The 12,337-nt window shown below is 33.2% G+C and overlaps 2 protein-coding genes across 3 annotated transcripts; one reads left to right on the top strand and one right to left on the bottom strand.

Moving 5' to 3' along the window:
* The first annotated feature begins 1,408 nt into the window (after positions 1-1,408).
* Positions 1,409-3,414, top strand: LOC122580102 (putative pentatricopeptide repeat-containing protein At1g64310). Its single transcript, XM_043752375.1, has one exon. It carries the CDS (start codon positions 1,409-1,411, stop codon positions 3,062-3,064), a length of 1,656 nt encoding a protein of 551 aa, XP_043608310.1. The 3' UTR covers positions 3,065-3,414.
* A 388-nt stretch (positions 3,415-3,802) lies between these two features.
* LOC122578980 (kinetochore protein SPC25 homolog) lies at positions 3,803-7,915 on the bottom strand. Of its 2 annotated transcripts, none has more exons than XM_043751053.1 (8): positions 7,681-7,915; positions 7,388-7,453; positions 6,447-6,593; positions 5,507-5,620; positions 5,341-5,430; positions 5,121-5,249; positions 4,419-4,639; positions 3,803-4,108 (listed from the first exon to the last, which is right to left on the bottom strand). In XM_043751053.1, exons 1-8 carry the CDS (start codon positions 7,850-7,852, stop codon positions 4,097-4,099), a joined length of 951 nt encoding a protein of 316 aa, XP_043606988.1. In that variant the 5' UTR covers positions 7,853-7,915; the 3' UTR covers positions 3,803-4,096. The 2 variants fall into 2 exon arrangements, with proteins under 2 accessions (XP_043606988.1, XP_043606989.1); XM_043751054.1 differs by having other exon boundaries at positions 5,127-5,249.
* Positions 7,916-12,337: the final 4,422 nt, after the last annotated feature.

The raw sequence follows: 12,337 nt of genomic DNA, 5'->3' as shown, positions 1-12,337 counted from the left end.
TATAACACAATTCATCTTAGCTACTAGGAAACATACAAGTATTTGATGTACGATGAATACAACATAGAAATGATCAAAGGGATTCTTTTTTGTACCGTTTGTAAGTCATTTAATTGTTCTTTATGCAACACTAATCAATCAATTCATGAAAACAAAAACAAACAAAAAAACAATAACAAAAAAGGCGACATTTTTAAGGCCCTTTAAACATATTACAGTAAGATTTAAGAATGCTAAAACTTCAAAATTATATAGTTAAACAGTAGATTTCAAACATTGGATTTTACCATCAATGCAATATACCAAATGATTATAATATTTATAAAGACCGAAATTATGAAGTTGTAATGGCTTTATAACTAGCTATGCCTGTAGCAACTACATACAAATACAAATATCCGTACTGTATTAAAAAAGCTAGCTGATATTTACACTGAAGATATTGTTTTGCATACGGAAACCTTTGATATTGGACCATTATACCCTTAAGCTTGATTTTTCCTTAGTATATTTCTTACCTCTATAAAAAAAAATTGAAATGCTTCCCCATGCGTCAAACCATTTACGCATTTATGACAGCCTTTTTTCCCTCACCGTCATCACTCTTTCACAACATCATCTACTTAAGTTTCATATCCTATAAAATACAATCATGAAGATAAAGTTAAAAAAAAAATCATTAAAAATTGAAGAATTTATTTTCTACCAAATCGTCCAATCTATCTATATATAAATAAATTTAATCTAATACAGCGATGTTCAAGGTGAATCACCATCTCTTCTTTCGTTTTCTTCAGATTCGATATCTATTCTGTAACCTCCAAGATCTTTGTTGAATGATTTTTGAGATGATATTTGTCTCTGAACCGATATTGTAATTCGTTAAAAATCATATACAAATTAAAAAAGAAGAAAAAGAGATGTTGTGCATCCAATAGATATATATCTTTACGATTGTAGAATAGGAAGAAACAAGCATGATATTAAAATGAGGATGTGCGGTCAGAATCAAAAAAAATGAAGGAAATCAGTTTTTTTTTCCAATCCATATCCACCAAAAAAGTTAAAAAATTAAATTGAGGATAGATTAGTCAATTACATTAAATTTCAGTGTATCAAGTAAAACACTCCGTGTAAAAATCACCTTCCATTAAAAAAATATATATATATTAAAGATAACATATTGCATAGTATTCTTAAGCCTAACGACAAAATGTATTTTTCAACCCTTGGGCAATAAAGCCTAAATACAACAGAAGATACGAGTAAAACAATTTTATTTATGCATGGATTTGTGCAAAAACTTTTTTTTTTTTTTTTTTTTTTTTTTTTTTTTTTTTTTTGTGATAATCACAGGCAATTTTACGCACACCCAATAATTAGATTATTAAAAACCAATAATACATTAATGTTTGTTCACTTTAAGTCACTTGTATTTGAACTATCAAAACAAAATCAAACCTTATCAATAACCAAATCATTCCATGCTTTACTCATCAAAACCTGCATTTTCCATGACCCATTTTACTCTACTAAAATCATAAGACATTATGCTAACAATAATGATATCGTCTCTGCCCACAACCTGTTTGATGAAATGCCTCACAGAACTGTCTATCTTTGGAACTCCATTATTAGAGCTTATGCTCAAACCCATCATTTTCTTGATGGGTTCACACTGTTTAAACAAATGTTAGCTTCAGAAATAAAGCCTGATAATTTCACATTTGCTTGCGTTTTACGTGCTTGTTCCGAAAGACTTGATCTTGATGCTCTTAAGGTTGTGCATGGTCAACTTATTGCTTCTGATATGGGACTGGACTCGATTTGTGGTAGTGCGTTAGTGTCGGCTTATTCCAAACTTGCCCGAATTGATGACGCTAGAATGGTGTTTGATAGGTTAAACGAACGCGACTTGGTTTTATATAACACGATGATTTCGGGATATGGAAGTTGTGGGTATTGGATGAAGGGGTTACATTTGTTTATAGTAATGAGAAGAATGGGGGACCAGCCCGATGGATATACCGTGGTAGGATTGTTATCGGGTTTGACATATTCTAGCTTGCTGGAGATTGGCCAGGAAATTCATGGGTATTGTTTGAGAAACGGGTTTGATTCTAATGCACATGTAAGTAGTATGCTTGTTAGTATGTACTCGAGATGTAGTTGTATGCATTCGGCTTGTAAAGTTTTTGATGGTTTAATGCAGCCTGATTTAGTAACATGGTCTGCTTTGATATCCGGTTTTTCACAGTCTGGGGAGTATCGTAATGCCTTGGTTTCTTTCAGGGAAATGAACGTTGAAGGAAGAAAGCCGGATTCCATACTGATTGCTACTTTACTGGCTGTTACTGCACAGATGGTAGTTTTGTCACGAGGTGTTGAGATACATGGTTATGCCATTCGCCATAATCTACACACAGAAATAATGGTATCTTCTGCATTGGTAGACATGTATTCAAAATGCGGTTTCTTGGATTTGGGGATCAAGGTTTTTGAGCAGATGCCGAAGAGAAACATTGTTTCTTACAATTCGATTATAGCAAGTCTTGGTTTGTACGGACATGCATCCTGGGCTTTTGAAGTGTTTAGAGAGGTTCTTGAAAAAGGGTTAAAACCGGATGAATCTACTTTTTCTGCTCTACTATCTGCTTGCTGTCATGGTGGTCTTGTTAAAGAAGGTCGGGAGTTTCTTAGGAGAATGGATGTTGATTTTGGCATCAAAGCAAAAACCGAGCATTATGTTCACTTTGTGAAACTTATTGGTATGGCTGGGGAGTTGGAAGAGGCTTATAAACTGGTTGATTCTTTAGGAGGCCATGTGGATTCTGGCATCTGGGGTGCACTTCTTTCTTGCTGTGATGTACATAATGATTCAAAAATGGCAGAACTCGTAGCTCAGCGTCTATTTGACAATAAGCCAGATAAAAGTACCTATAAAGTTACTCTTTCCAACTTGCATGCTGGAAATGGGAGGTGGGACGATGTGAAAAACTTAAGGGATGAATTAGATGATGTGGGAAACAAGAAAATTCGTGGGACTAGCTGGATCGAGATATAACAGGTACTAGATCTCTTTAAGGATTTGGAAATCATGGATTCAACTTATGAAGACAGTCGACTTGTAAGAAAGCTTATGAGCGTAGATGCACCACATGTCACCTAGAACAGGGTAACTAGCTTTGATGTCATAGTATTGATTATTTAACTAATCATACATCAGCAGTTCTACCTTGGTTTTTTTCTTTTGTGTGAGTAGAGCTGAAAGTTGAACATACTTCTGTGCGAAAGAACATTGTATCACACTTAACAATGTCGGTTTCCATGTGCCTAGATTTCACACCATTTGAGCCGAAAGTGCCATCTCTTGAGTTTATCGAATTATCAGTCCTTACATCAGTTATTGCTTGATATCTAACCTCGAGCTGACAGCTGTTTAGTGTTTTATTTTGGTCATACTAAGTAGATACCCTGCCTCAGATTTGAATACTAATTTTTAAATTTGATCCTCCAATTATCAATTCTAATTTCTGTTTCCAATTAAAAAAATAAAAATATTGAATTAACAGTCTTAAGGACCTTATAACATGCATAAAAAGATAGTATATTATGTTTAAAAAGATAAAAAAAATTTATACACGTTAAAAACAATCAATGAGACTGTCACTGCAGGGAAAGAAAAAAAAACAATATCCGTAGTCATTCATGTTAAACAAAACTAAGGTCTGCTAAACAACCAAATACAACAAGAAAGTTTCAAGCTTGCAGATATACATTGGTTAAAAGTGGCATTTAAGGGGGAAAGAGAACATTTGTATTGTATAAATAGCTAATAACATGGTGTCATTTACGAGTATAAAACAAAAAAGAGGCTCAGCTTACATCAACATTTGCACACATTTGATGAACTTGATCAGTTAAAATTACAATTGCCCACTCGTTGACTCCTCATTGAGATTTGTACTAACAAGCAAACAAGTAAATTTGCCACCAATTACAGTTTACGAATAATCAGTTAAAGAAAATATACTGGAGCAAGCGCACATAGCAAGAAGCACGAAAGATGGTGATGAGAATACAGCTGCCTACATCCTCATTTCTTTACCTGCCACATGAAAAAACCTTCTATCACTTGCAGTGTCAATTTAGCATTCAAAAATAACTCAAAATAATTTTCCTGGAAAAATGGTGCTTGTTATTCCACCCTATCATATCAATGCGGCTATTTCTTTGTTGTTGTATCAAAGTTAAGATTACATTATTAAAACTATTAAGAAATATTTGAATTGAAGTTAACTACTTCATTAATATCAAGGACATCTCTACTGAATTGGAATTTCAGGGAATGGTGAGTCATCTAAGTAAGAAATTTGGCACTTCAATATCAAATCAGAATCCACATATAGTAACTGTACCTTGAACCGTGGGGATCGGCGTAGAGATGATGCAGATCCAGGGGACAAAACTGACGATTGTATCCCGTGTATACTTCTAAGTTTCTTGCCAACTCTGTTGGCTTGTCTAGAGTGATCATCCTTTGCAGAGGATCCACTTTCAGTTGAGACTGAAGATAATGGGGCAGACATGGATATTAAGGTGGTTTCTTGAGGATTAGAAGCAATTTTAGGTAAACTTCCTGCAAGAACAATATACATGGATACTATATTACACTCAATTGAAGTTTCAAGCTTTAGATAATAAACCCATTCTCTAAAATAAAGGTGAGATTATGAAATTTTTGACATATTCATTAAATGTCAATTCAGGTAATATATTGTCTCCATTTAATAAAACAAATTTTTTGTTAAAAACTAAATGGGTCACATGCGGCGACACCTTGTTTAATGCATGAACCTCCCAGGTAAACTATTAGTGAAGTAATCGAATATTTCATAATAATAACTGACACACTTTCCATATTTATAAAAAGCTGGAAATTTTGAGCAAGTGTTTTTAACTACAAGTCGCAACCTGTTTCAAAACATACAGATTCCACACATCATGGCAGGTTACCCACACTGACCCACCCATTTTGCCACCTCTACTCTAAAACCTTTGTAATAAACTACGTACTACTAGTAACAGAGTGTAAAAGTAAATAACGCAATAGATCAGACCAGTACCAACAGCTGCAACCTCTTGAAATTTCGCTCTCATAGTTCTGACAAAACTATATAAGCCATTAGTGACATTTAATTCCTGGATCAGTCTATTGGCCTCACCCAAATGTGGTTGACAATCAAGCACTGAACATGACAGGTGAGAAAGTAGAGCCTGGTCAATTTAACTTCCATTAAAGCTAATATATGGAAATGAGGTATTACATGCATTACTTACAAGCATAAATATCATTTTCCAGGCGGATAGTAAAGGAATACTCTTCACTTGGATTCTTTGGATTCATGTTGGTGAATATAAATTTTATTCCTGAAAGTACAATATCAGAAGTAAGATACATACTTCCTAGGTAATAGACGATAGTAACATCAAGCAAGTCATGTACCACGTCCCCTTTCGATTCTGAAGCCAAGCACCCTATTATACCAGGAAAACGCCTCTTCTATTTCCTTTATACATTCTGCATCTTGCATATGCTTTTCTTCGCATTCCTTCAAAACTTTTGACAAAATAAAAGACAAAATAGAAAGTCATAAAGTCAGGCATCAAAAATGTAAACTGATTTGCTTAAAAATATTGGACATTTACTACCTAAATCGAAATACTCAAAATATGCAGTTATCTCATTTTTAGAACACAAAGATTAAAGTAGAAAAAATAAAAGCAGGGAGGGAGTAAATAGGTACCAATATTTGAATACTGAGTCAACATCATGAATGTCAAAAAACTAATCCAAACAGCAGTAACAACTAACAACCAAACAAGCTTCATCTAATAACTACATATCTAGAAAATACACAGTGACGTCACTTGAAAGTTTTATAATGAAGCATTGAATTCTTCATTTAGAACATTATACGATAAACAATTCTGTGCAACACATGTGTACCTCAATATTTGGGTATGTTACAGACTTTTTAGTCGGAGATGTTAACCACTTGGATATTGATAATCACTTTGCAGTCATATAAGTTGTGTCACTGGTATTAATATTAAGATACTATTCAATCACTGATGTATACACTATGCAGCTGATTATTATAAATCATATGTGTGCATCTCATGATTTTCCTATCTCTTGCTTAATACAAAGCAAAATACTATCTCTTTCCAGTATCCATTTTATATGCTAAGTTGACCATGATAGCAATTATAAGACCCATGCAACATTAGTTGAGATGGAATTCAATATAAAAAGGAGTTCAGAGAAGTTGACTGGCATTATCAAGTTCATATAAACCAAAACTACTACGATAAGCATGATAGAAACTTTTGTAATCAGCGAACAAAATCAAGCATCAGTAATATGGAAACAAAAAGATTACCTTTAGACTGGTATGATATGAGCTCTGTATATTCGTCCTTTCTGGTCCTTTGGTCAGCCACAATTTTCTTAAGTTCTTCAATTCTAGCTTTTGTAGCGGATATGGAATCTGATAAAGTCATCTTTTTTTTCTCTTTCCGGTTCTTTACTACACAACCATTAGCAAAAAAAAACAAATACAAATTGCTGTAAATGTGTTACTTTTTACGTTAATGCAGATAGCATAAATAACAGATTTTAGATATAATCCTAATCTCATTTAGGCGGTATTATAAAAGCTCTTCCCTGTCCTAACCTCTGAATCCCCTTTTAATTGATATACTAATACATTAGCTAAAAGTCTATAACTTTTTGTATGTTCGTTGTTCAAGAAAGGGTTTAGATGTCTACATGAACACTATGTTACATGAGGGAAGTCTCCAGATGTAAATAAAAACTAAAAGCACTTTCAAGCTACAATTTCTTTCATAAGTTCATCACAATCAAAATATAAAGTCTTCACCTGCAATTAAATAAGTGTACCTTTTAACCATATGTTTAGGCATATAACAGAAGGTCAAAATTATATCCAGATTTATTAAATAAAGTTTAATTCTTAAGACCTCGTCTATAAAATGATCCGTTAACCTGAAAACCCGTTTCCAACCCGCAAACCTGGTAATTAACTTAATCTTATATTAGACTTTAACTTTTGTTAAAGAGTCATGGATATCAACAAAACTAGTCATACAAACACTAGTAAACTCATCAACACAACTAAAACGTTTAACATAATACGTCTCTAGGTCAAGATTCAATTTTTCTACATCATTTAACTAATCAAAACATATTAGGGTTAAGCAACACAAATGCACAAGCCTGCAAACCCTAACACAACACAATTTGACAGTTCTACCTACATATGTCAATCGAAATAAATAATCAAAACAAGAAAAAGAATACCCGAAAGCGCTTTGACATAATCGTCTTCTGCCGCCCTCAACTCTGCTTTCAACTTTCCAATATTATCTGCAAAAAGAAAAACACATCAGCTTCCTGTATATATAAATTTTTAAAGATTTTAACTTTACAATATGTTACAACTACACACAGAAAACCCTAGTTTATGAAATGCATAAAGATTTGAACTTTACAATATATTACACACACAATTTGAAGAAAATTTTTTATTATTATCAATTCAATATGTACAAAAAAAATACACATAAAATATGTAAGTATAGATATAGATATACCATTGATAGATATAGATTGATCTGCTTTAGACTTGCTAGATTGAAGATATTTATGGAAAGAAAGAGTGGCGCTTTGGAGTTTTTGATGTCGAATCTCGGATTCTTTATCGCAAATCAATCCTAGTTCTGCCATTTTAGCCCTAATTTCATCCTCTCCCTTTCTTCCTTGCATTTTCCTCTGCAAAGATTGTTTGTGTGTGTGAGAGAGAGAGAGTGAGAAAGGGTTTTCAAAATAGTTGGGGGGCTCTGAAATTTGGGAGAATGCGCGGGTTTACTCCTTTTTTTTTTCTTTCTTTTTCTTCTAATGGTTGTGTTTCAAATTATGAGACTGTAAAAAAATTAAAAAGGAAAATGATTAATGACTGAATTTTTTTAAAGAAAATTCTTTTGATTCTGCCAAAAAAAATCTCTCAATTCATATTTCGATTATAACAAATATCATTATATTGTTTTTTTTTATAATATTATTAGTGTCAAAGGAATTCCTTCCAAAGAGTGACGATCTTGACTCATTTAACAAAGATAACATAAAGTCATGAAACAAAAAAAAAAAAAAAACTAAGAAAAATATCGAGATGTGCCAAAAGTCACGAAATCTAGAATAACACTAAGAAAAATAATTTTTCATACACATAAAGGATAAAAACTACACTACTGAAGGAAAAAAGGGAAAGGGTTGGGGGGCTATCGGGCCCTAACAAAGCTCTGCTCTTGCTTCCAATAAGGGTTAGATTCAAAAATACATGGTTTGTCCTGAGGGGCCAATGTGAAAATCTTGGGACTATGGTTATTACCAAAGTTATGCTTCGTAACTTGCATGTTGGAAATGGGAGGTTGGACAATGTAAAAAAAACATGAAGGATGAATTAAATGATTTCGGACACAAAAAACTTCATGGGACTAGCTTGATCGAGATATAAAAAGTACTAAATCTTGTTAAGGATTTGGAAGTTGTGGATTCAAGTTATGTAGACAACCAATTTGTAAAAAAACATATCAGCGTAGTTGCATCACATGTCACCTAGAATTGAGTAACTAGCTTTCATGTCATATTATTAAGTGGTTTGCCACAATGAAAGCTACGAGTTTGTGATTACATGTATGTGATAGGAGGATACTTTGATTTTAATATCTTATAATTTTAGGACGTGAACTGCATTTATTCAAATGATTATAAAAGACATACGTTGATATATGTGTGATGAGTAATTTTTAGGTTTTTGACCTTAAAGGATCCATCTGAGTTCTAGTCTCACTTTTTATATTTGTAGGTGGGTTAATAGGGATTTTTTGAGAGTCTTGATTTTATCTCAGACAAACATATAATTTAAAAGTAGATGTAGATCAAAATGATGCATAAAAAAAAAGTTTCTTTGCATATAGAAATTCAAAAGCATAAGTGTTGTTTCCAACCTATATATTAAAGGCTAGAATCTAGCTAACAATCAAGTAAACAATGATAAAACTACAATAATGTACCATGACTTTTCTAGTTATCTACATTATTAATACCTCATTTGGATTAGACTAAGGCCCTCCTTATAGCACTTCCCCCTCCGTTTGTTATGCGCCCGACACCGGCGAGCTCGCAGACGGTAGTAGCAGAAGCTGCGTCTGCAGTTGCGTCCGGTGGTGGTTGAATGTGGACACGCGTTTGTGGTTGAATGTGGGGCCCGAAGTTGTGATGTTTCCGTTGGAATTAAAAATATATATATATATTAAACCCTTTTTCAAAAATAATGGCTACTTTGCCATTTTTCTTTTTTTTTCTACTCATATTTAAACCACTTCCACACTACCATTTTAAATCACACTATACTTCTATCTTTTTTAAACCATTTCCTAATAATGTAATTTTTCACAATTTATTATTATTATTTTTTTTTAATGTTTAAGTTTAAAATAAACGTAATGTGTTTTATGTTTTTTTTTTAAGTATTGTAATGTGTTTTTTAATAATAAAATGTGTTTTAATTATAACAAAATTTGTTTGTTTAATTTTGTGAAAAATAAAAATGATATAATAAAATAATGAATAAATAGTGGAAGAAGTGGGGGTTATAAGGAGGGGATGTTCTTAGTAAGTCTAAAATAAAAAGAAACTGATGAATAATAAAAGAAGTGAATTAGAAATAGGTTCCTACAAAAAGGAGCCTAACTTAAAAGACTTCACAACATATCTAAGATCAAACATATATATATATATATATTAAAAATATTAACTTTTTAAAATTCATGCTTTATGTAACATCCCAAACTTTCTATCTAACGGTTGACTTGAGTCGTTAAGTCAACATTACGTGTCCGTTAAATCTCTAGGAGATTTAATGCTTAGATGTGTTTAACGTGCTATACATGTGAGGCTTAAATGTCTTAATGATTGATGTACTAATGTGTTTAAGGTGTATTTTTATGCCTTTAGAGGTGCTAGAAGTGTTTAATGAGTTGTAAGTATTTCCTATAGGTGTTTTTAGCCTAATATGAGCCATAAGGAAGTCTAGGGACTAGTTTTGGCAAAGGGTGAAACTTAAAAACGGGATTAAAGGTTAAATTTGACCCTAATTACAATCAAAGATCGATTCTCCATTTTCTTTCTCAAACCCTAGTTGCCCCTTTGGTCTCTTGAGCAATCCTAGTACGTTTATTGCGATTTCGGGTGGATTTATGATCAATCGATGCACGTATTCGATCCATTAATCATCCTCCAAGGTATAGATCAAAGTCTTTGCTGAAAATCAGTCAATTCTATCCATATATTTCGTCCATACCTGGACTTGTTGAGTTTTGATTGATAGGAAACGTTTTTGTTGTTAGATTTGACGATTTCAGGTCATTCGGTGATTGTTATTGCAATCAATTGGTATCTTGAGATTTTCTACAGGTATGAAATTGTTGTCAATTCCATTTTTATGCATCAATAGATCCAATATAGGGTTCACATTTGGTATTAAGGTGTGATTCGGATTCGATTGCGTTTGTGAGCCGATTTAGGTCAAATCGGGTGTCAAATCAATTGTATAATGTGTGTAATGAATCTATAAATCAATTGATGATTTCATAAAGTCAAATGATTCATATTTTGGTATATATGAACTGTAAAGGTCGTGGTCATTTGTCATGGATGTTTGAGAATCAAAATTGCTTTCAAAACGATAAGGATTTCAAGGCCTGATTTTGTTGTCATATTGCAAAAATCATATCTTTTTGATATAAATGAGATAAGAGATGAATCTTATATTTTTGAAAAGGTCTATGTGTCCCCTAGATTCAATATGAACAAAGTTTTCTGTGATTTTTCCCATAGGTATGCAAAAAATGTCGATTTCTAAAAGCGGTCAGGTTTCAGACGAATTCTGCAGACTTGTCTTGAATACATCATAAATCATTCATTAGAGAACTTCAAGAGTAAAACTTTATATTTCTGGAAAGGTCTTTGAATTCCCTACATTTAATAAGAACTAAGTTTTGACTCATTTGGTCGTATAGAGGTCTAAAAGTCGCCTGCAAGTGAAGGGCGCGAGTCAGTCTTTTGACCAGCACCCCATATGCGGCGCATATAGTTTATGTGCGGCGCATATCGAGGCCTGGGAGGGTTCTGGGTGATTTTTGAAGCAAATAGGCGACGCATATTCAAAGCATGCGCTGCATAAAGTATCTGTAAGTCCGTTTGAGGTCTGAAACAAGCGTTTAAGGGTCCTATAAATGTACCTAAGTTAATAGATGGTTTTGTAACCTTATCAGGATGAGTTTATGCAAGGTTAATGACTATGAACTAGATATAGGTCACTCGGGATAACTGTGAAGCTTGTTAACTTGTGTTTGGTGTATCGTTGTGCTCATCATCAGGTAAGATACACTACTTTGACACGCTGAGGGTTCAACAAAAACATAGTTTTCATATAATAACTTCCCAAATGGTATCTTGTTTGCTTAAGGGTATTTGGGATTATACAGGAGGTGATATGGGCTATGTAGATGTATATGAAAGCCTGAAATGCTACCCCAATGATACGTACTGATATGAGATGCTATGTATGCTTAATAGATTATACGAGATAATAGATGATTTGCAACGATATATGACATGAGATGATAGATGATATGATATATATATATATATGATACGAAAGATGATATGAAATGATGTACGATCTAAGATGATAAATGATATGCAATGTTGTAATGATATACGATATACAATGATATCTGATGATGTACGTGATGTAACAATGTATGCGATGTAATGATATGCTATGTAATGTCTTGAGATGAATTGAAATGTGTTATAGGTTGATGATATGTAAAATGTGCATGACTACATGACTTGTTCATCTAGTTCACTAGACTTATTAAGTTGCCATGACACGTGCACGTTTAAGGGCCCAAACGTTAAGATGTATATGTGATAATGTTTAGGTAATATGAACACCTAAACTATATGAGATGTTAAATCGAGCTCGTAATTTTAGATGAAAGTGTTAAGCTTAACCCGTACTTGCCTTTGCCCGGCTAAGTGCGTAGATGTGGTTGCTTAGGTGGCTCCTTGCAACATGGTTAAAGATGTGAAGAGTATTACGGGAGGTCTGACCCGCCCCACTTGTCTTGAACATACGGATTACTCCTAGATTGGCTTGTCATTCCTTAACGACAATGATGT

Source organism: Erigeron canadensis, chromosome 8, assembly GCF_010389155.1.
Source record: "Erigeron canadensis isolate Cc75 chromosome 8, C_canadensis_v1, whole genome shotgun sequence".
Lineage (NCBI taxonomy): Eukaryota > Viridiplantae > Streptophyta > Magnoliopsida > Asterales > Asteraceae > Erigeron > Erigeron canadensis.
Note: the sequence above shows the minus strand (reverse complement) of the source record. Positions and strands in the feature narration are given on the sequence as shown.